At 37.7% G+C, this 27,051-nt stretch overlaps 1 protein-coding gene across 5 annotated transcripts; it reads right to left on the reverse strand.

The window, feature by feature from the left end:
* Positions 1-1,479: 1,479 nt before the first annotated feature.
* On the reverse strand, positions 1,480-27,051 carry slc30a8 (solute carrier family 30 member 8). Of its 5 annotated transcripts, XM_060897250.1 has the most exons (14): positions 26,734-27,051; positions 23,626-23,755; positions 23,357-23,463; positions 22,095-22,189; positions 21,793-21,919; positions 19,580-19,755; positions 18,058-18,208; positions 5,550-5,696; positions 5,274-5,420; positions 3,781-3,934; positions 3,432-3,684; positions 3,187-3,292; positions 2,676-2,810; positions 1,582-2,067 (listed from the first exon to the last, which is right to left on the reverse strand). In XM_060897250.1, the coding sequence occupies exons 1-14, from the start codon at positions 26,882-26,884 to the stop codon at positions 1,922-1,924; spliced, it is 2,025 nt and encodes a 674-aa protein (XP_060753233.1). In that variant the 5' UTR covers positions 26,885-27,051; the 3' UTR covers positions 1,582-1,921. The 5 variants fall into 5 exon arrangements, with proteins under 5 accessions (XP_060753228.1, XP_060753233.1, XP_060753231.1 ...); XM_060897245.1 differs by lacking the exons at positions 18,058-18,208; positions 19,580-19,755; positions 21,793-21,919; ... (2 more) ...; positions 23,626-23,755; positions 26,734-27,051 and adding an exon at positions 10,641-10,869 and having other exon boundaries at positions 1,480-2,067; positions 5,550-5,695; XM_060897248.1 differs by lacking the exons at positions 1,582-2,067; positions 2,676-2,810; positions 3,187-3,292; ... (3 more) ...; positions 5,550-5,696; positions 26,734-27,051 and adding an exon at positions 24,573-24,792 and having other exon boundaries at positions 17,058-18,208.

Raw genomic sequence — 27,051 nt, forward strand, 5'->3', positions numbered from 1 at the left:
GGGCTCTACCGTAAAGTACCTAAAGAACGCTCATAATATTCATTTACCACAGCAAGACCAAATGAAGTGATTTTAACACCCATCGAAATGTGGCGCTTCTTTCTTTTGCAGAAATTGAGTTTAGAATATGATGAAGAATCCGTTTCACTTCAAGAGATCTTGTTGCAGTTTTGGAAATGAATCCAATGTCGATTTTTACTAGCTGTTACTATTAAGTACAGAAATTTTTACACTTCTTACACAAGGAAAATCATGGTTACGTTATCAGATGTAAGATCTTTCCATAGACACAAAATCATCTGTATAACCCAGTCTTTCACTTAACACTCATTCAGGAAGTTTGAGTTTTTGTTTTTGTGTTTTATTGTTTCCACTTTTGGGTTCAGGTTTTGGTTCCTTTGGGTTGTTTTTTCTTTTGGGTTCAGTACAATGAAGACCATTAAGCTTCAGAGTGTCTCTCATTCCATTGAGGCCTTGTTTTATTTTGACGCTCAATCTGATTGCTTTTAGTGTTATTCATGAAGCTTTGTAGGGTCTCTTGGTCTGCTCCTGCTTCATCATCATTGTCACCATCATCATTATCGTCATCTTCCTCTTCTTCTTCTTCTTCTTCTCATTATTATTACAATTAGTAGTAGTAATAGTAGTATTAGTGGCTGTTGTATTGTTAGTAAAGGTATTAGTGGGGTAGTTTTAGTAGTAGTAGCAGTATTAACAATAGTAATCGTAGTGGTTATAATGAAATTGTTACTGTAGTAATAGCAGTACTAACAGTACTAGAAGTAGTAGTAAGAGTAGTTGTTGTACTTATAGCAGTAGTGGCATTTGTGGTAGTCATATTAGTAATAATAATCATTGTTGATGATTATATAGTAGCAGTAGTTGTAGTAGTAGTAATATTTGTATTAATGTAATTGAAATAGTGGACGTTGCGTGAGTGAATCAGAGTGTGTGTGTGCCCTGCGATGGGTTGGCACTCCGTCCAGGGTGTATCCTGCCTTGATGCTCGATGACGCCTGAGGCTCCTCGTGACCCGAGGTAGTTCGGATAAGCGGTAGAAATGAATGAAATAGTGGACGTATTACTAGTAGTGTTACTAGTAGTGTTACTTGTAGTTATTATAGTAGCAGATGTTGCAGTAATAGCAGTAATGGTAGTTGTAGAAGTAGTAGTAGTTATAGCAGTAGTATTAGAGTACTTGTTGATTATTTAGTAGTGGAGTGGTGGTGGTATTAATCTTTGTATTATTAGAATGGTTGTTGCAGCAGTAGCAGTAGAGGTGTAGTAGTAATAGTAGTAATAGCAGCAGTAGTAGTTGTTATGTAACTTTTTTAAATCTTAATAAATAAATAAAAAGGTTTTCAGAATATAAGTCAGTGTTACAGAGCTATAAACACAAGAGCTAGTCATAAAGAAGTGCTCAAATACGAGCTACATTTTTAATTGACACTGTGAATAATCAACATAACATAACATAGAAGCATTTTGTGACAAGATCATTGCAGATAAATCATTTCACATGATCAAAAATCATCTGTACTTCCTCTGAGTAAAATTTCTTTTATAAATATATCGATTTTTAAGAGATTTTTAAGTCTTATATTGATTTTATAGTGATATCCCAATATACTCATAAACAAATGAAAACTCATTATAACACCATTGTCAGTTGAATTATCTCATTGAGTATAAGTACACATTTAGAAAGATTCAGAGCCACATCTTCCCAGAACTAAAACAACCAAACAACAGATAAGTCCAAGATTGTAGTTCATTACAGTATTACAATAAGACTTTAAACTTAGGTCCTTGAAAATCACACTGTTGTCTTGTTCTGCTTGTTAGGGTAATGGGGATGTTGTGTGGATGTGGAGTGGTAGCACATCAAAGCAGCAGGACACCAACATAACAAGATACCAAGTCAGTGTTTGGGGTCCTGACAGAGGTTGCAGTCTGGTCTCTGGTCTGATTGTTGCTCCAGCTGGATGGTGACAGAGTGGAAGCTGTATGTGGTGAAGCAGGACTGGGTCATCTCTCTGAGCACCAGCTGTGGCTCTGCAGCATCATCTGAGAAAACAATCATCATTACTTTAACTAATCCTTAATAATGTCAAATCATTATTAAATGTAAATGTAATGTAATGTAAATGTAACGTAATGTAAATGTACATAAATGTATTAATGTACATATATAGATGTTTGTGGACAGTTACAGTTTACTTAGATTCATACAAACCTCTTACATTTTAATTTGATTTGAAATCTGTTTTTCTCTATCATAAGCTGATAGAGAAATTGAATTAAATTCAAATTCTATGGTTTTTTTTTTTTTTTTGCAAAACATTGTTTTACATGTGGAAAATTATTCCCTTGTCTGATGAGGACACAAGAAAAATGTTATGTTAAACCTTAGACAGAAAACAGTGCTCCAGATAATAACACTACAAAATGCAAGGCAATTTATGAATACTGATAGTTCAGTAATGTCTTTGTCCAACAAATATTTAAAAGGAAATACCAAGGACATCACATGCTGAATATATTGTTTGGTTCTAATAAAGTAGAAACCCTAGTTTGAGTTTTCTCTATGTGTGTTTGACCTTGTGTTTATTGATAAAAAATTTAATGCTTCTGTGTAAATGTTCTACACACAATAAAAAAAAGTTATTACTCACCTATTGCCACATGGGCAGAGAGCACAGCCTGGTTCATGGTCAGAGCCCAGATGTGGAGGTTGTGCACAGCTTTTACACCCTTAATGGAGAGCAGCTTCTCTTTCACCTCCCTGTAGTCCACACCTGATGGTGTGCCTGTACAGTGAGTGATAAACACCAATAATCTAAATATCTGATGTCTCTTGGCATTGCTATTTGAGTAGTACAATACACTGAAAACTACATATTTCCTGTACAAAATCTTATACAGAACATGTGTCACAACCGGGAGGATATCTTCAAATAAATAGGTGTTAATAACATAAATACATTAAACAGGAATAAAAACAAAAACTAAACAGGACGATTAAATAGACGGTTAAATAGACATGATGATTAACAATAGGGAACAGTCACAGTACATAAACAGAAGCATATGGCACAAAGTCCAGGCTGAACCGTAACAACATGAAATTAAATTCCATTTGTGAGTTTATAATAAAGCTCTGATAGCCTCAGGTCATTAACATACCTTCCATTAAGACCACCAGAATGTCCTTCATGATGGTGATAGTGGTGCCCAGGACAAACAGAGAGAACAGGAAGGTGCAGATGGGATCTGCAATCTTGTACTCTGGCTGCAAGATAGAAGGTTATCAATCCATCACAAACACATTTCCTGTTATTAGGCCTTTTTAATAATGTGCTTTTTTAAAATTCAAGGCTGCATGGTGCAGGCTTAGAATATTTGTGAATACGCTTAGTATCACCTCTTACCCTGAAGAAGATGATGAGAGCACTAACAAGGACACTGACACTCTGCAGAAGGTCTCCGATCACATGCACAAAGGCAGCTCTCACACTGGCATTTCCCTGCATCTTCTTGCTGTTCCCTTGATCTTCTAGATTGTGGTAGTTAGCACTAGTATTGCTGTGATTTTTCTTTTTTCCATGGCTGTGGCCATGACCATGAGAGCTAAGTCCACCATGACTGTGACCATGCCCAGACTGGTACAAGGTGAGTGCCATTCTACATGGGATATAAGAAAGAGGATGGTTTATGGCCCAGTCATTCAACACAAATGAAAAAACAGTGTTGGGGTTAGTAGAGCGGGAGTGTACGTACATGATGTTGGCTGCCACCGCACAGCCAGAGGTAATGAGCATTACAGTACCCTCAATCTCATAGTCATTACTGATGAGACGTTCCACTGCCAGGTACACCAACACACCAGTCACCAACCAGATTGTGAAGACAGACACAAGAGCACCAAGGATCTCTGAGAATACACAAAATCTTCCATGATAAACACATTCAATCATGATGATGATGATGATGATGATGATGATGATGGTTGACTGACTGAGTGCTGGGTGTCCCAGGGCACAATCATGTCTGTGTTTCTGGCTCTCCGTTTTAGTAATGCTTTAGTGTTAATTTTGTCAGACGAGACGAGACGAAATATGTTCATCAACAACCTTTTTTTTTTCATGACTAAGACGAGACAATGACAAGACTGCACCACTGTCCAAAAACGCTGACTAAGACTAAATTAAAATGCATTATTGTTGACGAAAAAAGAAGAGACGGAAATGTTTTGTATAAAATAAAAACTAAGATAAAATCTCTCTTCATTTTCGTCTACAATTGTCTCTGCTTTTTCATCAGCTGTTACGCCTTTAAAATATTCACAACGAGTTTGCGGATTCGCGCTGTTTAGTGTGTGCGTAGAAACAATTCGTAGTAATAATCTCAGTAATATTGTGTTATTTTAAAAAAAGACTACAATTTTTTGACTAAAACTAGACTAAAATCAAAAGACTTTTAGTCGACTAAAACTTGAGTAACAAAAAAAGATATGTGAATGACTAAATATGACTAAAACTAACAAGGACATTTGGCACAAGACTAAGACTAAGACTAAATTAAAAATAGGTGACGAAATTAACACGATAATGCTCTCATAGCTGTCTTGCTGCAGTCCCTACTTGCACGTACACTGATCTCTCTCTCATTCTCTCTCAGGTTATACATTTTACTTCTCAGATACCAGTGTTCCTGAATCCTTCTGCTCTCCAGACCTGCCTCACTCAATCCTGATGCTTTTCTTCTGTTTAAAGTTCTCACTGCTACTGAGGGATGACCCAAATGGACAACTTAAGGATACATGAGATTGCTGTGGATGATACAATTGAAGATGATGATATTTCACTACAATTGCCTTTATAGCTTAAAGACTGCAATTGCCACAAACTGTTTTGCACTCAACTCTCCATCAGTGAACAGGTGATAACTTCCACAAAACAGACTTCATGATATAACTAAAATGAATTCTCTGGTTACACAGTTGAACTTTTTGACCATATAGTACATAGTTATAGATGGGAAGTGATTTATAATCGCATTGGTGTCACCCAGACTGATCTCTCTTGAATCTTGTTCCTCTCGTATCATTCTTCCTTATATTGTCTCATCGAGTTTTTCCGTGCTAACATCACTTCTGGTTTGCTAATAAATATTTATATATATTTACAATGTATATCCCTGAATTGATATTTCTGTAAATTGTCCATTGTTAAAAGTGTCATACAAATAAAATTGAAGTGATGATGACTTACCTGCACGATGCCAGCCGTAGTTGAGTGTTTGTGTAGCAGGCCTGGATGACAACCACAGAGAGCACAGGCTAATAATAAAACTAGTAAAATCCACCAGTAGGTGGGCAGCATCCGTCATCACTGCCAGACTGCCAGCGAAATATCCACCTGGGAACATAAAATGACAAGACTAAGGCAAAGGATACAGTGCATAGTGATGGGATACAGTACATAGGATACAGCAGGTTATCACGATTTTCTTCGTATCAAAAAACCCTAGACGTCTAACAGCCATACCTAAGATTTCTCCCACCATGAAGACCAGACAAACAGCTGAGACAATGTAGAGACGTTTCCTGGCCAGTTTTTTCTCCTGTTCCCGTTCCTCAATCGCACGGCTGCTGTCATGACAGTGCTTACTATCCTTTTCCCCACTGGACATACTAAAAATCACAGAGGAACAAACAATAGTTGTATACTATTAATGTCACACCGGGGAGGAGGAAGACAGACCCATACGCAGGATAGCTTCAAATAAATAGGTTTAATAACTAAAATACATAAAACAGGAGCAAAGATGAAAACTACACAGGACAAAGGACGAGGAAGAACAACATACACTGACAATGATTCCACGCTGCCAGAGGCATGGTTAAATAGACACGCCAATGAACACATAGGGAACAGGTGTGCAGAAACGGGGGGGGAGTAAACAAAGGCGGGGCAGACACGTGGCACAGAACATAAACAGAAGCACATGGCCAAAAGAGGTCCGAGGGACGTCCACAGCCGAGGAGAAGGGCCTAGCAACATCCACCGCAGAACAGAAGGGCCGAGCAACATCCACCGCCAAGCAGAAGGGCCAAGCGATGTCCACCGCCGAGCAGAAGGGTCGATTACTACCTCCAACACATCGCGGCCAGACCACCTCTTAAAAACCAGAATGGGAGGGAGGGAGGGCGGGCGGGCGGGCGGGAAATATCCTCCACCACGGGCCTGCAACACCCCCCGCGGAACAGAAGTGAGGCGACGTCCTCCATGAAAAACCAGGAAGTGAAGCGACATCCCCCACCGGAACAGGTGCGGGGCGATGCCGCAGGACACCAAAAAAAAAAAACGGGCTGGTGACATCCTCTGCGAAACAGAAGTGAGGCGACGTCCTCCTCGGGGAACTGGAAGTGGAGCGGCGTCCCTCACCGGATAAAATGCGGAGCGATGTCACCGAAAAAAGGAAAAAGTCCAGGGGAAAACAGGCAGACTGGAAGAACAATCCAGGAGGAGGAACAAAAAATATACTACCAATAAGCCGGTCCAGGCTGGAAGCTATCCTGGGTGGAATCATTCTGTCACACTGGGAGGAGGAAGACAGACCCAGATGCAGGATAGCTTCAAATAAATAGGTTTAATAACTTAACTACATAGAACAGGAACATAGACAAAAAGATGAGGGTACACTGACGATGATTCAGCCCTGAATTTAATGTGTCATAACTTTGGTTTTCTTCCACATATTTGCCTGAAATTACCAGGATTGTTCCAAATTATGAACTTTGCAAGCAAAATTAATTTTGTCTATTTTCGTTGAACTATGTGTTCAGAACAGTATATACTATGCGTTCGTGATCCTCTTGGGTTATTTTGACTCGGCCACATTTAGTGGGGCAATAGGTCACACACTTTTTCAGCGCAATGAACATACATACAGACACAAAAATGCACACGTAAAATGTCCACTAACACACGCACCCAAAACACACACTCACACCCCACACACACACACATGCACACATACAAACACACACACAAATTGGGCATTGCATTTCATTAGGCCTCCAGAAAGAAAAAAAAGGCAAATATTTGTAAATATTTCACACTTTTGATATGCCTTCGCCTAGCAGAGGGCAAAATATGATCTACCGAAATGATGCTACAAACACACGCATGCACACACACACACACACACACACAAGCATTGGGCATTGCAATTCATTAGGCCTCCAGAAAAAACAAAAGCTACTCATTTGTAAATATTTCACACTTGTCAGATGCATTTGTAGCTGGGGGCAAAATCTGATCTACCAAGAAGCTTCACACACACACACACACACACATTCAAACACTGTTCAAAGCATTGGACATTGCATTTCAGTTGGCCACTAGACAAAACAAAGGCTACGTATTTTTAAACATTTCACACACACGCACGCACACACGCACACGCACATACACACACATTCATATTTCTATAAAGAAGTTCAAAAATAAAATACTTTTTTTTTAAATCATATTTGTTTCCTCTCTCTTATTTATACATTTAGTTGCATCAGTAAGCTTTGGCCAAGAGATATGCTGAGTAATGTTTGACATTCATCAGTCAGTGGTTATCCAAAATAATTTTTAATAATTTCTGCTTATTTTACTCAAAACATGGCATAATTTTATAAGGTTTATCGTTCATAAATTAAGTGTAATAAAAAAACATAAGGAGTGTAAAAGAAGTTTTATTCACATGAAATTATGCCATGTTTTTGAGTGTGTGTGTGTGTGTGTGTGTGTGTGTGTGTATGTGTGTATCCTGTTGTTGGTTGATCAGATGACATCAGGTGGGTGAAATGCATATTACAAGTGTAAAATAGATATTACACACAGAATTGTGATAATTGTAGAATTTTTGATTTATAAGCATTCAAGTCAATTTGGCCTGGAAAAAAACAGGTTTTATTATTTGCTGACATTAAAAATGGTAAAAATGGTTTCAAAACAATCTCCTGCCATTGAAATATACCAGCCTGTAGTTGTGCATCAACTTTTGTGCCTCTATAGTGAAAATAATTAAAGATTTCTGTTTTTCTTTTACTAAAAAATTAGGCATTTTTGCATATTAATGAGGTTTATTATACCAAATATGACAATTTTTTTTTTTTTACAAAATATATGTTAATATGTTGCAAACAAGTTAGACTAAAAAGGTAAAAAAAAAAAAAAAAAAAAAAGGCTATCATATATAGTTCATTTTTTATAAGCAGTCAAAACAGACAAGGTCAAGTTGGCTCAGCGCTCCTAATTTGTATAGGAGGACAACACAAGGGTTAAATAGACGTGACAATGAACATATAGGGAACAGGTGTGCGTAAACACGGAACATAAACAGAAGCACCTGACCAAAAGTCCCGGCTGAACTGTAACAATTAAAATATCCTGTATAAATAGTCCAGGAATATTTGCTGAATTCAAAGTAAAGTTTGAAGAAAAATCACCAGAGGAGCCAAAGGTGCTCGAGTCAATAGAAAATAATCATGTTCCTTATTGAGTGTTATTGAAAGGATTAAGTTTTATTGAACAGAGAGTCAGATCCTACCTGTAAATAACAAATCTTTTTCTGAAATATTACATTGATTTGTGCATAAAGTATCGGAAAGTGTATCTTATGTTATCTTTATGCCATTAATTAAACCAGATCTACTTATTGACTTTGTTCATTTGGTTTAGTTTAGACTTGGCATTTGTATATTACTTACTTGATAAAAATTGTTTAGCCCAATTTACTTTGCAACTTCATCTGATCTCAGAAAGAATTAGTGAATTAGTCAAAGGATATTATATACATGGAAGTAAAAAAAAAAAGCAGCCAGTAATCTTATAAATCTTGAATAATAAGCTTAGGTCAATCTTTTGCCTGAATTTTATTGTATTTTAACCTAAAAATGTATTAGTGCTTATTTGTGTTTGTAGTAGCGATTGGGATGTTATTGAGCAATAGATGGTAGGATGGATCGAGGGAATGTGGGTGTGGAGCTTTACAGGGTTTGACTCACTTCCCTATTTCACCTAGCTGAAAAACAAGAATAAATTATCAGACATTTTGCCCTATTTTCAGATTAATCAGCACCACCATAACTATCCACATGAACTGCCCGACTTTCTGCCTGGAGAGGTGTGAAAATCTCTGAAAGAATAGGCCTTTGTGACACACAGCAGTTTTTAGTCACAAATTCGGATAATCTGTCTGCCTCAGTTGTGAAAGCTAAAAAGTTTGCTTGAGTCAAGGCTGGAAAACAGAGGCTACTGTCTCAGTAATGGAATGTGTAAATGTGCCACAAAGATCTTGCAAGGTTCTTTAACTTTAAGTTCTACAAGAACCAAACAAGGCCAAACTGTGCTGAATTTTCTAATCAAATAGAAATAAATTAACATCCTTTTCTCAAGTCACAAGTCAAGTACATGGATTTTAATTCATGGATTCAACTAAGGATATTCTTAGGAATCTGGCTCAAACATCCTCGCCAAAAAAAAACCAATATCAAAAGTCTGCACACCAGTTATATTAAAAGCCAAGATAAAATGGCGGAAAGGTTACACTAACCTGGTTGCAAAAGTGTGCACACCCTTTTATAATCAGGACTGTGACTGTGTTCAGATTAAACTAATCCCATTCAATCTCATGTTGAAGAATATTTATCATACAGCTATCATCAAAAAAAAAAATGATTCTGATTCTAAATAAAGGTCAGCTGTTTCTGTTGGATTTTCTTCACATCTTCTAGGATTTATCCAAATGTTGTGAAGCCACATTTCTTCAGCCAGATCTGAGGCTTTTATCAAGGTGGAAGGACTCATGAGTATCTGCAAGTTCCAGCTGATATTAGTTCAGCTAAAAGGTCTGCTACTATGCTGAAGATGAAAAGGAATTTCACTTTTTAGCATGACAATGCCCCAAAGCATACATCCAGATCAACAAAGAAATGGCTTAACCAAAAGATCAACATTTGTGAATGACCTAACCAGAGCTCAGACTCAGGATGACCTGAAGTGAACCTCACAAGGTTTTAGCAGGAAAGAGCGACAAGACAAAATGTGCAATGATCATAGACTCTGACTGTATTTTATTATTATTATTATTATTATTATTATTATTATTATTATTATTATTACTGTCAAATCAAATGGTGCTTCAACTAAGTATGAGTTCAGGGGCATTTATTTTCTTTCTTTCCCTGAAAGGTTTCTGATCATTTCCACATTGTGAGTGGAAAAATTTTGTCATGATTTATCTTTCTTTTTTTTAACCTCTCAAAAACCTGACATTTTAAAAGTTGTATAGATTTTATATTCGTTGTTATTGTGTCTTGTGTGTATAGACCTATTCTAGCACATGACTAGCTGCTTTCATTCATGCGCTTATGGGGCTTTTGGAATTTGCGCACAGCCAAAAAAAAGACTCGTGTGAAAAGCCCTGAAGCCACAAACCCTCCTCCCTAATTACTTTAAGCAATGCAATACTACTCTGAGATCATTCACAAGATAAACAAAAGAATCAGGGAACAAACTTAAACACACACGCACACACACACACACACACTAAAAACATTTTAATCATGCAATTCTTACCTTTCCCGAGTTACAGTGTACATCCTGGTAGAGCTGTCTGTGATTAACAGCTCGTTTTCTGGATCGTTCTTCTTGAACATGATTAAAAGTGATCTGATTATTACCACTTACTTAGATGTTAGAACCTTTCAGGAAAAGAAAACAAATCAAATTTATTTGATCAATCAGGAAAAAAGTTTCTGTCCGTTTGTTGTTGAGAAGAGCAACTGGAGTGTGTGTTCTGACTGCAGCATCCTCATATACAGGGAGTGTGTAGATGTTGTGTGAAGTCGTGTGACTCTGAACCGTGTGCAAATAATGAGGGTGCTCTCGGCACCACTGCAGTTACTGTGCGGGGTGAAAAACAGCCCGCAAACTACCCCATATGATCGGATCACAAGTGCGTGCGTGTGCACTGACACACACACACACAACCACCCCCACCCCCACACACACTCTCTCTCACACACACACACACACACGAAATCTTCGGCAAAAACCTAATCAAATTGTTAGTAATCTAAATAAGATTATTTGAAGGCAAGGCAGGGCAGGACAGGGCAGGGCAGGGCAGGGCACATTTTTAGGAGGCTTGGAATGACAGTAAACTTTCCAGTAGTGGTTCTTTGAGACCTGTTGGAATGAAGTGACTCTCAGAAATGGGTTTTAAGCCTTCAGTTTAATCACAAATACCCCAGACAATGATGATATAATGAAAGTGGGCCACATGGGAGCAGTGTTCTCACCATCATGAGGATGTATCTGGTTAGGAGGTTAAAAAGGAATAAACAATTAAATAACAAAAGATTTGGACTTTAATGTCTATGGGTTGCAACTATATCATGGCCAAGATTTTTTTTTTCTTCACATCATCCCAACCTTTCTTTATTTGGGTCAGGTATCCTTATTGGATTATTAACTTGTGATGATAAACAATTTTTTGATCCAGATGATAGTAACACATCTGTCCCACCCTTAGCAGAATACATTTTTGCTGCAAATACATCAGGCTTAAGGGTGATCGTAAATCTGCTCAGTGCTGTGTAACTGGAGTCATGTTGTTCACAGGATGAAATGAGCTCCAGTGTCTCCTCTCTTCTTCTCTGTACTGCTGTTGTACTCGTTCCTTGTTCTGTGGTAAACCATTAAACAATGTAAAAGCTCTTGTTCCCATTCAACATTGAACAATACAAGCAGAGTGACGGTGGGATGCTATAACAGTGTATATGAGAGGATTTGGATCCTCATGTCAATCCATATTCCTATTTTTATGCCCTGATGAACTTCAACACATCACTAGAAATTAAGTCTTATCTTTTAATATATTAATGCAACAGAGGAACCTGTTCTCAGGATCAGACCAGACAGAATATAAGCATGGATCAGAGTAGGATCTTGATACATGGTTCATGGATTTTGCTATTGTGTGTTATTAAGCTGACACTTTTAATATAACCTACACTGTCTGAGTGCTTCTCCCGGAGTGGTTTGTTGCTTTTTGTAAATACTACTACACTGTAAAATCAAATAGTATACTTCACTAGAAAAATGCTATTATATTTACTTAAATCTGACTAAAATTTTGAGTTTACTAAAAATAGTTAATTATTGGTAAAATGTTAAAATAAATATTTGAGATTACTAATAAAAATTAAGTAATATTACACGAAATGTTTGAGACATTTCATTGGGCATGCGCAATGAAGCACAACTCCCCTCCCCCACACTTTGCTGAAGCTCATGGACTGAAGACGGTTTGAGCATCCACCGTGTGATGTAAAATTAATTAAGGCATATTTTTGTTTATCTTGTTTGTTAGTTATAATCATTCAACACTTCAATTAATATTACTTTGCAGAACATGTTAGGAACGTTTAAACTTGTCTTTACATAAACATCTTTTGGACCGTTTGTAGCTTTGAACACCTCGTGTTGGAAACCAACATCTAAAATGTTATTTTGCACTTTAGATCTGTAAAATCGGATTGCCGGTAAATTATTTAAAAATGCTTTATTTTTGTTAATTTGATTACTTGGTCGTGACAATGCGGGACCTGGCAGTGTAACTTAACTCGTCTATAATTGCCATGCGTTATAAAATCTAGCCATTTTCATCGTGGTGTGGTGTGGAGCGGGGGGAGAGGAAAAAAACGGGATATGGGAGGCAAAAAAATCGAGAAGAAAAAAAACGGGACATGGGAGACAAAAAACTGTCTTAAACCGAGGGCGCAAGTTTTGACTGAATACACCGTCAAACTGTAACCACCGCGCGAAAATACAAAAGTAACGTTAATTACACAGCCGGTCTGAATATCGCCAACGCGTGCATCTTTTAAAAGACAGCGTTGTAGAAAGCGTTGAAGTGTAGGTTACTGAATAGTACAGATTAAAGCTGTGTGTTTTAAAGAAATAGTTCACCAAACATTATTCATTTGACTTGCATGATAATTTGATTTTTTCAATAGTATTGTTCATTGATAAAGTTGTGGATTAATTCATTTTATTGGTAAAAATTTAATGCTAAATGAGCATGTGAACTTCATTGCAAGTTACTCTGCCTTTACCTTGTCTTTAACTTAAGTAATTCATTTATTTTTTTTCTTTTTAGGTTTCCTGTTGATTGCCTTCTGCCATGCAGTGGAATTGTAAGTTTTGCTTCTTTACATCTGAGAAAAGGGCACAACTTCTTAAGCACTATCATAAACCATACTCAAATTGTTCCAATACCATGCCTCCACTAAGATTGCCCATGTACTTTTAAGTCATTTAATGCACTGAAAGTACATCTTTCAAAAATCCATCCCCCACAAAGAAGTGTGTTATCAGGGAGGTCTAGTAATGGTGTAGTATGTTACAAATGCCATGTTTGTGATTTAGTGGAGCTATGCAGTGAATCTAATTATTTTGCCCATTTGCGTACTCATTTGAGGAATAATGAAAAAGTGCAGTGTCCTTATAAAGACTGTTCATTTGAGACAAATGTTTATTCCACATTTAACGCCCATAAAAGTAAGGCACATCACCAACACCAATGTCCTGAACATTTGAATGTCTGAACCTTTTAAACTAAGCTGCTGTTTTTGCTTTTGACATATTACATGTTACAAAGACATGTTAAAATTCTTTCAGCATCAGAGGGATCAGTTTTTTTTTTTTTTTTAAAGAATTGTTATAACTAAACCTTTCAGCTAAATGTCTGTTTTAGACTTTTTGTCATTTTTATTTAAAGTTGAGAATTGGAATCTAAAGGGCTAGTTCAACCAAAAATGGAACTTCTGTAATCATTTACTGACCCTATTATTTTAAACGTGTGATTTTTTTTCTTTTGCAGAACATAAAAGATGAAAAAATAGAAGTAGCAAAAAAACTGCTGGCACTCTTTCACTTGTCATTTGGCAATAGAAGTCAGCGGGTGCCAGTGGTTCTTTGGTATACCAACATTCTTCAGAATATCTTTTGTGTTCTGCAGAAAAAAGTCTGGGTTTGAAATGACAAGAGAACGAGTATATTATGACAGAATTTTCATTTTGGGGTGACCTATCACTTGACTGTTTTTTTGGGGTGACCTATCACTTGACTGTTTTTTTGGGGTGACCTATCACTTGACTGTTTTTTTGGGGTGACCTATCACTTGACTGTTTTTTTGGGGTGACCTATCACTTGACTGTTTTTTTGGGGTGACCTATCACTTGACTGTTTTTTTGGGGTGACCTATCACTTGACTGTTTTTTTGGGGTGACCTATCACTTGACTGTTTTTTTGGGGTGACCTATCACTTGACTGTTTTTTTGGGGTGACCTATCACTTGACTGTTTTTTTGGGGTGACCTATCACTTGACTGTTTTTTTGGGGTGACCTATCACTTGACTGTTTTTTTGGGGTGACCTATCACTTGACTGTTTTTTTGGGGTGACCTATCACTTGACTGTTTTTTTGGGGTGACCTATCACTTGACTGTTTTTTTGGGGTGACCTATCACTTGACTGTTTTTTTGGGGTGACCTATCACTTGACTGTTTTTTTGGGGTGACCTATCACTTGACTGTTTTTTTGGGGTGACCTATCACTTGACTGCATGTTGCCTTTTTTGAAAGTGTTTTTGCAGTTATTTGATGTCAAGTGGCAGTTATTGATTAGGTCCCCATGCTATTTAAGTAGAAGTATATATTTATATTTTTTGTATTTCTTCTGTATTGTTCTTAAAACTCTGTTTATTAAAAAAATTCAGAGTTTTAGATTTGTGATGAGTGTCTTTTGTCTTTTCTGTTAGCAGTACTTAAAAAAAAAACGTTCACTTTACCTTAAAAAACTTTGGAAACTGATTGCACATAGTTTTTTATGTTGTCATTACTTAAACTGGAATATTAACTTAATATAGCAGGCTTACTTAATTTTTTTCTGTAATATTAATAAGTATTATATATTAAATATTAATAAACATTTAGAAGTATATTAACTTAAATTTACTTATTATACTTACTTGATATTAAATTTACTCAGAAATTTTAAATTCAGCTTACCTGTAGCTAATTATTAACCTAACTTAGATTTTTGCCTTAAGTTTGCTTTGAAAAAATAAGGCAATCGGTTTCCAAAGTTTTTTTAAGTAAACTGAACTAATTTGAATTTACAGTGTACTTGTAAATACTACTAATATTTGATTAATATTAGGTTAATATTTTAGTTCAAATAAAGGCATAGTCAGACTGGAACTGTAATATGTGCTCTCTGTGAATCCTTGTAGTGTGCATGAAAATAAAATGCATTAGCAATCACATTGAAATCGGATTGAAAAGCCTTCATATAAACACCTCAGTCGAGACAAATGAAATTTCAATCAGATTAAAAGTTGGGAATCTAAAACAGTTTAGTAAATAGGAAAAATTGGCATGTAGCCGAATATTTGAATCGGATCGCAATACAGAGTGTACATATAAAACTACTTCCCAGAATCTTCAATTGGACTGAATTCATTCATTTACATTTAGCAGACTTATTTATTCAATTTATACAATTGAGGGTTAAGGGTCAGGAGCCCAGCAGTGGCAGCTTGGTGGATCTGGGATTCAAACCCATGACCTTCTGATCAGTAGTCCAATACCGTAACCACTAGGCTACCACATCCCTATTCAGATTGATAAAAATGGGCGCATGTAAAAATGCCCACACATCTCTAAGACTCTGTTCGTTTCCCATTCTTTAACTTCTTCACAATTCTTTGCCCTGCTCTTTTACAGATCAGCTGTAACAGAAGCTTCCCCTTTGCTCCTAGATACCTAGATTTAATTATTGTGTGTACAAACATGATGATGGTCATGGTTATCATGGCTGTAGTATGAAGTTTTTAGGTTAGAGCTATACTCGTTTTTGTTCGCACATTTAAACCCTTTCATGCATTAGAAACTGAGATTTATTTTAAGGTTTAATTAGTCACCCTCACTCCATAATTAAGGTTTAATTAATCACCCTCACTCCATAATCTCTGTAGTCTCACCTGCATTAGCATGAGTGTTGGTCCAGTTTGTTGGTCTGGTTTCCACCAATGCACTTTTCTCTTTCACAGTGCTTCCTGTCTCAGTCATTTATTTCAGAGAACTGTTATAGTAAGAAGTACGGAGTTTGTAATTCCCAATTCCAGAGTGAACAAAATGCAATTCAGACATAGTCCATTTTAGTAAACAAAAAGAGACACATATGCCTGGGATGTATTATTTCTTCCCCTAAAGTTACATTAAAGTGACATTATCAATTCAGTAACATAATCACTAAAGGTGATACACTGGACATAGACATGAGAATCCTGCCCCATGGTTATACCCCTGCCCTATGTTTATGGTGGCTCTCGAACACAAAGCAACTCCCTCGCGTTATTTAAATGAGCTCTCCCACTTGCATTGTCATGGGTTGCCAGTAACAGAGAAAACATGAAGGGATTTGACTTTGGGATCAGACTGACCCAGGCAACAATGCATTAAGAAGCTGGCAGGAAATGCTGAGTCAGAAAGGCTTGTGTTTTATCTAAGGGGCAGGCAGCGGACGCACCGTAGAGAAAAGTTGGTGGGGCTTGTAGCTCTGATGGGTCTCTTGTGTGTAGAGTCGTGACCCACAAATGTACTGTGCAAACAGGCCCACTGAAAGATAGACAGGCAGAGACAGACAGACAGACAGGCAGACAGACAGTGTGGGGTTTGTTCTCAGAGCTATAGAGACAGGTTTGACTGTGTGCAGCATGTCCATGTTGTGCAAATGACTAGCATAGCTACACATCAAGGAGCAATTATACAGTAAACACACACACCAGATGAATGCTTGAGTCAACAAGCTCTTGGGAGAGAAACAAACTAAAAAATTAGAGCCATTTCCATTCAATCAAGAATCTTTGGGGAGTAAGAGAAAGCTGATAGCCCTATGTTTAACGATACTGAATGGAGATGAACAGTTAAGTTGTTCTTCATTTAATGAGCACTAATAAATGTAATCTAAGCAAAACAAAAGGAAAGAGGGACCTTCTGTAGACACATAAAAATGATTCCATGAGCTTTTCAGATGGCGATCACAGTACATCTTGATCACAGTAAAATGACTCGAACGGTTAAATAAGAAACCTAGTGCATGGTTGTCATGCATCATTAATGTAATAATGCTAAACTGAGCACTGAACCTAAAAATGCAAAGCTCCCCTTGCAGTATTTTAGGAGATCAACTACAGCACTTGGAAATATCTTAACTCGTTTAGACCTGGACACACAATATTTCAAAATGTCTATAATAAAATACTGCAGTCGATTAGAAGATACTGCAATGAAGATTTGTTTTTCAACATGCCATATCTACTCTCCAGTGAATTCACTAAAATTCACTACATATATACAAAAATAGTATCACAGCAAATCTCAAGCGCTAGTAGGCAGTTCTAGCAGTTGACGATTTAGAAAGCATTAGAGAAATCTACAGATCGTTTCAGAAGTAGCTTAAAACACGACTGAAAGTTGGATTAAATTAGTTTAAGCTAGTGGGGAATAGTGAACCAAACATGACTGACTGAAGGCTTTTTGTTTTGTTTTTAAACAACAGTGTTAACAACATATCCACCACAATGGAGAATTTCATATATATATGAAATAAAAATGACGTCAATACCAAACCGATGACATGATATTGAATCAAGTGGTTTTCTGTGCAAAGCCTCTACTCAAGGCTGAGAGATAGTGACGTACCAGTGAGCTTTTAAAACATGGCTTAACAAAATCCATGTTGAGTCAAGGCTTCAAAGAGGTTAAGCCACTCATTAAAACCTTATTTCTACTTCAGGACACTTAAATAAAGATTGACATGATGGGTAATAAACAACAAATTCAAGTGTCAGGAACAAGCTCATGATTAAGGTACAAGAAACAAACAAAAAAATAAAATAACAGGGCTCAGTGACAGTCCAGTTCAGTCAGAAGGGCTGTAGAGATCACCAGACGAGGGAAGGCGTACGTGGCCACCCGTTACGTTAGGAAGCCGAGAAAGATCTGGGAGGCTGTTGAGGCGAGAACGCAGTTCCTTTCGTACCTGGGTAACTTGTGCCAGCTTACGCTTGTATTCCTAAAATACAGACAACAAACACGATCGTTAGAAGCTATAGATGTAGCAGATATATATTGTGATTTATAGCAGACGAGATAGCAAGTGAAAATGTAAAATTGGAGAAAATTTATAAATGTTCCTCTTAGAATCAGTATATTTGTATATTAGTTTCAGATTTCTTCTGCATTACATCGAGCTTTGCAGACTCACATTTGTTTATTTCTAGAGCTTCACTTTCTCTAAACAACAAAACAAAAACCTTTCCAATGTGTTTACTGAAGCTGTTTTTGATTTAATGTTAAGGTATTCTGGTTATTTATTATTACTTATTATATAGTTTTTTTTTTTATGACAGCATGCATTCAGGCCACATGCACCTGCCTGTCAGTTTGGCAAATCTTTATCTATTTTATTTTTATTATTATTATTATTATTGAGTTTATTAATAACTTTTCTTTGTTTTTAAGTTCATTTATTTTTTAATTTAAGTATCAAAACACTTTACAAATATTAGCAGATTAATATCTGAATTTCTACCCTGGATTTTTGCCCATGAATGAACAAACAAACAAAAAAAAACTTACAAAATAATTTGATAAAATATACTTTATGTTGCCTATGAAAAGTTTTTACTGAAGTGAAAAATCTGATATTTTTTTAGTGAAGTCAAAAGATGCAAAAGCAAGCATCTGTCTTTGAGTTTAACTTATTAGGCAATATTTTACTATTAACTTCATCAGCATGTATATGTTAAAGGCAGCTGCAAAATGAAATGCATAAATAAACAGCACACTCCAAAACTGTGTATTAATTTTCATCTTTATTGGATCTGTAAGGATGAAGACAGAATATGCAGAGACCTGCTGAGACCTGCGGGCAAAGTGTGGAGAGTTAATATTAATACATCTCATTAATCTTTATTTAAACTTCTACTTACCACCTGAGTATAAAGTGGAATGTGCTAGATGGAGGGGTAAGAGGCTGCAGTGTCAATCAAATCTCACGGCATACAGAAAAAGGACTGAATTGTTATAAAATGTAAATTCTCACCCCAGCACACCGGCCCTGTGTCTGTGACTCCGGGGAGTGTTGACATGGGACATATCGACTGGGACAATGGACATCGAATTAACCTTAGAAACAGATTGCTATTTGTATCCATTTGGTAGATTTTAATTAATTCCCTTAGCTAGTGGTCATACACAAAGCACAAGCTACTGATCTCCCAACAAGTTTTTAAATTTTTCTATGTGTTTATACATGAGTCAGTGCTGCCCTCTAGTGGACATGAAAAATCCAAAGTTGTGGAAAAACAATTCGTAAAAACAAGGATGTGAATGTCTAACATTATAGAAAAGCAGAGTAGGAAAAATGGGGAGTTTTACGCACTTCTAGTTTCTGCTCATTCTTGGCCAGGCCATCTCGCTGGCTCTGCAGAAAAAGTGCAAGCAGCCGCGTGAGCTGGCGTCGGTCATCGATCTCGGCTGCCAGGCGTCCACTGTAATCTGCTAGAAGCATGCAGGCCTCCTCTACCAGTCTGGATAAACGTTCTCCTGACTCCTTATCTGAGGAGAACACAGACCGGGCTGAGCCAACTTATTAGGTGCAATCAGACAAAATGTACTTCACTTTTCTAGGGTGTGCAAAGAAGCAAGCACATGTCACAAAGTAGGGGTCAACATCTACAAAACTCAGAGGTGACAACAAAAAGAGCAAAAACAGAATTTAATACAAAACACCCTGTAGTATGTGTGAAAATGAATGGATCGTGTCCATGCTAATAATAGAAATGATGACATTTGCTTGAATTGATATTTAATCCGCAATAACGTTTGCATTCATAAGCAACCAGTTGATTGTGCATGCCATGAAAGGAAACCATTAAACAAATAACGAAAAAAATACTTAGCAAAAAGGGCATTTTTGACAGAATATTGTAGTATGTATGCTAAAAATCTTAAATTATACTAAGCAATTAACATTTTTTTTAATATTGAAAAGATGTTATCTGAAGGACATTACTGGACCCTCTGCAGTTTGCCTACAGGGCAAACAGGTCTGTGAATGATGCAGTCAATATGGGACTGCATTATGTTCTGCAGCATCTGGACAGACCAGGGACTTGTGAGGATCCTGTTTGTGACTTCAGCTCTCCATCACCATCATCCCATCACTCCTTCAGCCCAAATTAACCCAGCTCTCTGTGCCCTCCTCTGTCTGTCAGTAGATCACCAGCTTTCTCACAGACAGGCAGCAGCTAGTGCGACTGGAAAAACTCAAATCTAGCACCCGCACCATCAGCACTGGCGCCCCCCAGGGCTGTGTTCTCTCCCCACTGCTCTTCTCTCTGTACACGAATGACTGCACCTCTCATGACCCCTCTGTCAAGCTCCTGAAGTTTGCAGATGACACCACACTGATCAGCCTCATCCAGGACGGTGACGAGTCTGCTTACAGACTGGAGGTTGAACGGCTGGCTGTCTGGTGACTTCAGGAGAAATCCCCCTGCTCTCCCCCCACTCACCATCATGGACAGCATTGTCACAGCAGTGGAGTCATTCAGATTCCTGGGAACCACAATCTCCCAGGACCTGAAGTGGGACATTCACATTGACTCCATTGTGAAAAAGGCTCAGCAGAGGTTGTACTTCCTTCGCCAGCTGAGGAAGTTCAACCTGCCACAGGATCTGCTGAAACAGTTCTACACTGCTATCATCGAATCCATCCTCTGCAATTCAGTGACTGTTTGGTTCAGCTCAGCCACCCAATCCGACCTCAGGAGACTACAGAGGGTAGTCCGGACTGCTGATCGAATCATTGGCACAACTCTCCCCACTCTCCAAGACCTGTACTTCAAAAGGGTAAAGAAAATCACTCTGGACCCCTCACATCCAGCACACTTACTCTTTGAACTGTTGCCATCTGGCCGACGCTACAGAGCCCTGAGCACCAAAACGACCAGATATAGGAACAGTTTTTTCCCCTCAGGCAATCCATCTGATGAACATTTAACATACATCTGATGAACACCTAACATACACAGAACAAACCCTATTCTTACATTGTCTACAAGTACGCATTTATATTTTATTTTCCACACCTATATTTGAATTTGCACATCTTTACTTCAATTTGCACATACAACTGTCTATTATTTATGTGTTCATTTCTTACCATTGCTATATGTTTACACTGTGGAGCTCCTGTACTAGAAAAAAATTCCTCGTATGTGAAAACATACTTGGCAGTAAAGACCTTTCTGATTCTGATTCTGATGTGCCCCAAGTAAAAGTACTAATACTGTGAGGAAAAAGTTCATTTTTGTTCATTCTACTTCAGGAGCAGCTCTTCCATTTTTTTAACCAACAAGAGAGGCCACAGTCCAGCCCAAGTCAAAGCTAACCTAAATAAAATGTGAAAGTAACCACCATCAGAAGAAAATGCACGTTTCCTGCCGTGTGCCCTTTCCCCTTCAGTAAATTAAAAAAGATTTTGTGTTTGGTCTGAATGCAGCTCCCACTGTTATGGAGGGTCAGAAACCTTTAAAAAGTGTGTCAGGTGAGGTAACTCTGAAATGTATTAGCTTCAGCTCTCACACACACCTGTGATTCTGTGCAGCAGAGACGAGTCCTGCACCTCTGAGGGTAAAGCGGTGATCCTCTGTCGTAGGGCGGAGTCACTCGAGGCTGCGTTCTCCAGTTCCTGCAGCGCCCGGATCAAATCCGCTGTCTGAAACAGACAAGATGGGTACGAGCCATAATAAATAAGGTCAGCTGTTGTGCAATGTTAGGCTACAGTTGCACCACAATGTTAGGCTACAGTTGCACCACAATGTTAGGCTACAGTTGCACCACAATGTTAGGCTACAGTTGCACCACAATGTGGATAGTTTTCCATATAGTACCTGTGGTGGGTTTGCTGGAGAGCTCTGGGAGGCAAAGTCATCACCTGTCACTTTAATCTCCTCATAAGGTCGCTTCTTGGCCTTCTTCTCTCCATCTAGAATTTGTGTTTTCAAGAATTATATTATTTCAATAACAGAACACAGTCTAAATCTCCAAAAGACTGCCCTATTGTGCAGACATCGTTGCCCTATGACAGGTGTGTCAGCGTAATAAAATGCAGGTCCAGCAGTTATAGTTTGCCCAGTTGTCATTGTTATTGTAACTGACTGTTGCTAATATGAAGTGAAGGGAGATACTTCAGTATCTTTATCAGAATACACTAAACGGTAGCTAAATATACATTACGTTACGTTTACGGCATTTAACACACACCGTTATCCAGAGTTATTGGATATTCTGGCTGAGCAAGCACTTTCTTGTAAAATTGCATCATACAAATAAATAAGCTGTAACAGAAGTTTTGGCAGCATTTGTAGCCAAGAGGATCAAATCTCACAATCCATAAAATAACGACATTTTCTCTCATTTGATATCATCCCAAAATCTACACTGCAGTCTAAATAGATGGTTATTTCTGGATGAACCTTAGTACATTTACGGCATTTTAGCAGACACCCTTATCCAGAGTGACTTACAACTGAGCAACTGAGGGTTAAGGGCCTTGCTCAGGGGCCCAGCAGTGGCAGCCTGGTGGACCTGGGGTTCGAACCCATGACCTTCCGATCAGTAGCCCAACACCTTAACCACTGAGCTACCACATCCCGTAAGGACAAATGCAGCCTGCTACAGGGAAATGCCTCAAAAGGAAAGCATTTTTGAGGCATTTCCCTGTAGCAGGCTGCATTTGTCCTTACGGGATGCATAAAAGCGCAACTAAGACATTAAAACATTTTCAGACATACTTGCCACTTGTCCTTCAGTATTACATGCTTTAATATGTATTTAAATATTTCACTACTGGTGACTTAAAAGAGGCAGAACCTGTTGTTTTTTTTAACCTTTTTTAACCTTAAGAAAATTACAGTATGGTGAAATTATATAGAATAGAAACTGGATCAACTTTAACACCATATCTGTGATGTGTATTTTATATTAAGCCCTTAAATATTCAGCATCGATCAGCACCTCAACTACAACAGTACCTTTTCTGTTAGTGACTGAATAATCCGTAGCAACTATATATAATTTAATATGTTATAATTAAAGCATACTGGTTTTTAAGCCTAACATGTATAATAGGAAGGATTTGAGATGTACTTACGTAGCACTACAGTGAGTTTGTCCAGGAGGTCGTTCTCATACACGGCTCTCTCCTGCCAGATAGACAAAACCCGCTCCAGGTGCTTCTTACAGCCCTCCTCTCCTTCACTGTACACAGGGGAGAAGTAGGCAGGATCAGTGACTTGTTTGGTAGACACTTAATTCGAAAGTATTAGTAACAAAAAAAAAAAAAACAACTGGAACAGGAACCAAAAACTACATCTTCTTGCAAGAGGGCGGTAAACAGGGTGGTAAAACACGAGTGCTCACCTGGAAACATGTTTAAAGGCGTCGACAATAACTGGGGCAAAGTCCTGTGTGAACTCTGGTCCTTTTCTTTTGCTATTCTGGATGACATCGTTTGCAAGATAAAGGAAGGTCAGTTTTCGGGATACTTGGGCTGAAAAAATAGAGAGGGGGAAAAAAAGCAAAAAAAAAAAAAAAAAACATGTTTCTCGTCATTGATTTTCTCAAGATTCTCATCACTGTAAAAAAAAAAATATATATATATATATATTTGATAATCGCCTCTCATTTATAGTCATCTTAGTAACACCCAACATGTTCACGTTAACCTTCAGGCCTCGTGGTTGGAAACTTTAAAAGAACAGGCTGCTTGTGCTAAATATAGAGTAGAGGATTAGCAGAGAGTCTTCAGGTATTCTTTCAAAGGGAGTCTCATATTAAAGAGCCTCCTTGTTACAGAGGAGCTAGCATCCTTTGGGATTTAATTAACAAACAAAACACACATACACACACACACACACACACACACTAGAGTAACGATGTGTCTTGGAGACGGAGGTTCCATCAAACCAAACAGCATTCCACAATACAGTACAGATCCTACCTGACAAAAGGAATAGGCTACATTACTAATTTACATCTAAACTCATGTTAGTCCTGATTAATGAGGAATGAATATGAATTAGTTATAAAAATTCATATCAGTTTCTCGTGTGCTCATGTTTTTCTCACATCGCTAGCCTGAAGTCTTCTGAGAAACCTTCTAGCCAAATCATTAACCAAATCTTTTCTGTACCATTTTGTAGTATAAATAGAGTGAGTAGTACGTTCACACTGAAAATTGCACCACTTCAAGTACCTGGATGATGCGCTTATTCAAATGAAGAGGAAAAAAAACATGTGGAACTTTAGACACTTGATGCACTCGTTCACAGCTTAGCTTACATAGAGGAAGAGGGAAATCAGGCTACCAGGCGCTGGTGCTGGGTGTGAATGGATGGTGATTATGAGAAAAGGTTTCACGCCGTGTATTGTGTTCCACTGTGAAGAATTGTGCATAGAAATGTACATCCAAGATGACTCATGCTTCTAGATTAATAAACGCAAGACAGTTTTAACATTAGAACATCACATGATTACTTTAGCTACCATATTCTAGCTCATCAGTAATGGAAAAAGTTTTCTGAAATGTTGCAACCAAACCCTTCAAGTGTTCCCAAACTTTTGTTATTACCAGACTCAAAGCAGTATTTTCACAGAGCCTCACCTCAAGAAGCTTCATATCTGTTTCCCAGATTTTTGTGTTATGCTTCATAACAAAGATCATTTTGCCCTCCAATTTTCTGTCCTTATCCCACATCCCTGCCACCATCTGCCCTTACGCGGTGTGTAAAAAACGTGTCAAAGGAAAATAATAATCATAATAATAGTCATAACAGCATAGTGAGTGGTTTATGGATAACTCAAACACGCCTGGAATCCTACACAACGGATTTAACATTTGTCCACCTTTGCTTTTGTTTAACTAGCTCAACAGATTTAGAGATGGTGTCACTGATTCAGTTTGAGATGGTGTGTAAAAATGTTACTGAAACGCTTTCATTTTAATTAATGCTTCACTCCAAATGCTGAAATGTATCATGCAGGGTAGCAACCTACAAAATGTATGGAAAATTAGTTGTGACTAATTAGTCTAATTAGACTAATTAGTCATCTGCTTCGTGTCATTAATTTCAATTGCCACACACATACTGTCTCACACACGTGTAACACTTTCCCACCTGCAATTTTCATATCATGTAAAGTGCTGTCATGATCTAGTCAGTGTGATATACATCCATACTGTGTGAGGGGCCTGACAAAGAAAAATAACACTAGTTTATATTTAACACACTACAAGCACATGAACACTGAAGAGTAGAGAATACTGAACTGCTGATCATAATAGGAAATAAACTGGCTCACATCCTTGAGGTAACCGTGGACAATCAGCTGTCCTTTTCCCCACGTTACCAACGTGACACACTCATGTAGGTTTCTTCTCTACAACATTAGAAGGATTCTGTCATTTTTATCCAGCTTCAGGTGCTTGCTAATCTCTTGTCATCTTGAAAATGGACTTTTACATCTCACTGCTGGCAGGTCTACCTATGAACGCAATTCTCATTACCCACATCTCCCAACCAACGTGAAGACAATTTCTTTTTTTTTCCCCCTCACACAAAACAATGACAGAGTCATGTTTGACGGATACAACTTTTTTTTTTTTTTTTTACTAAACCAAGGAAAGGAACTCATGCACAGAAAGATACAAAACCAAACTGCTTGCTGCAATCAAGCAAGCTGCTACTGTAGAGCAAGACAGGGGCAGGACATATACCTTTATCTCTAAAGCATGTAACTGGATGAACACCAGACTAAAATGGGATAAATGAGTGGCAAGCTATAAAAAGTAATTAAAATGAGAATATCACCAAACCTAAAGGACAAATCCAAAAAGCTCTAAATCCAAAAAGCGTTTTGATTTCAGGAGCACTTTAACAGCAATAACTGAATCGAATGGAATTAGATAATAAAATGACCCGTTTAATACTAATTCCTCTATCGATTCCCAAATGAATCGGCTCCAAAGCATGAATCAAATACAAAGGCAAGTTACTTAAGTTAGACAGACGTATTATATGACGCTCAGTCTGTTTATTAACAGTTTAAACTACACTCTACACGGACTAGCAGGCTGACAATAACACAAAGACAAACCAGTATACGTTTAGTATATATATATCTCTAGTCTGAACTAGACGACTCTTGACTTTGCAAGAATCGGTTCATTTGACACTGAACACATTGTTTACTTCCAGAAACATTGAGCACGTCTAGCTGGTTAAGCTTGTAAACAACTTAAAATTAGGTATAGTTTTTTTTAAAAATGTGTGAAAAACGAGTTAGTGCTTTATTTATTTCATAATTTATTTATTATTATTTACAACCCAAAGAGTAATGAATGGCTGATGTTGTGTGCTAAGCTGCTAGCCAGCTGTGTTGTTATGGTGTGTAAAGTGCACAAAACACAAACTAACAGCTTCTCGTGTGAAATATTCGTGTGGTGTGTAAACACTGTGGTGTTCTTACCTTTTTTCAGCTCACTATACCACACTTTGACGATGGTTTTCGAGTGTTTTCTGTGATGGATTAACCATAGAGACAGAGTCTGTACACTCTGCTGCGAGTTGCTAAGTTCTGCCAATTTTTTCTCCAAAGCCGATTCGGAGAAAACTGACATTTTCTTCTTTAGGTTACCTTTTGTAGAATTACCGATTGGTAATAAAGAAATGCAGCTTTTTTTTTTTTAAATCCAAGCAATCAAAAAAAAACTGGGAAAACATGAGAATCTAACGTTTAACGTTGGAGGACCGACTACGCATGCGCATTACGCAGCGTAATCTTAAA

Source organism: Tachysurus vachellii, chromosome 21 (assembly GCF_030014155.1).
Source record: "Tachysurus vachellii isolate PV-2020 chromosome 21, HZAU_Pvac_v1, whole genome shotgun sequence".
In the NCBI taxonomy this organism is placed as follows: domain Eukaryota; kingdom Metazoa; phylum Chordata; class Actinopteri; order Siluriformes; family Bagridae; genus Tachysurus; species Tachysurus vachellii.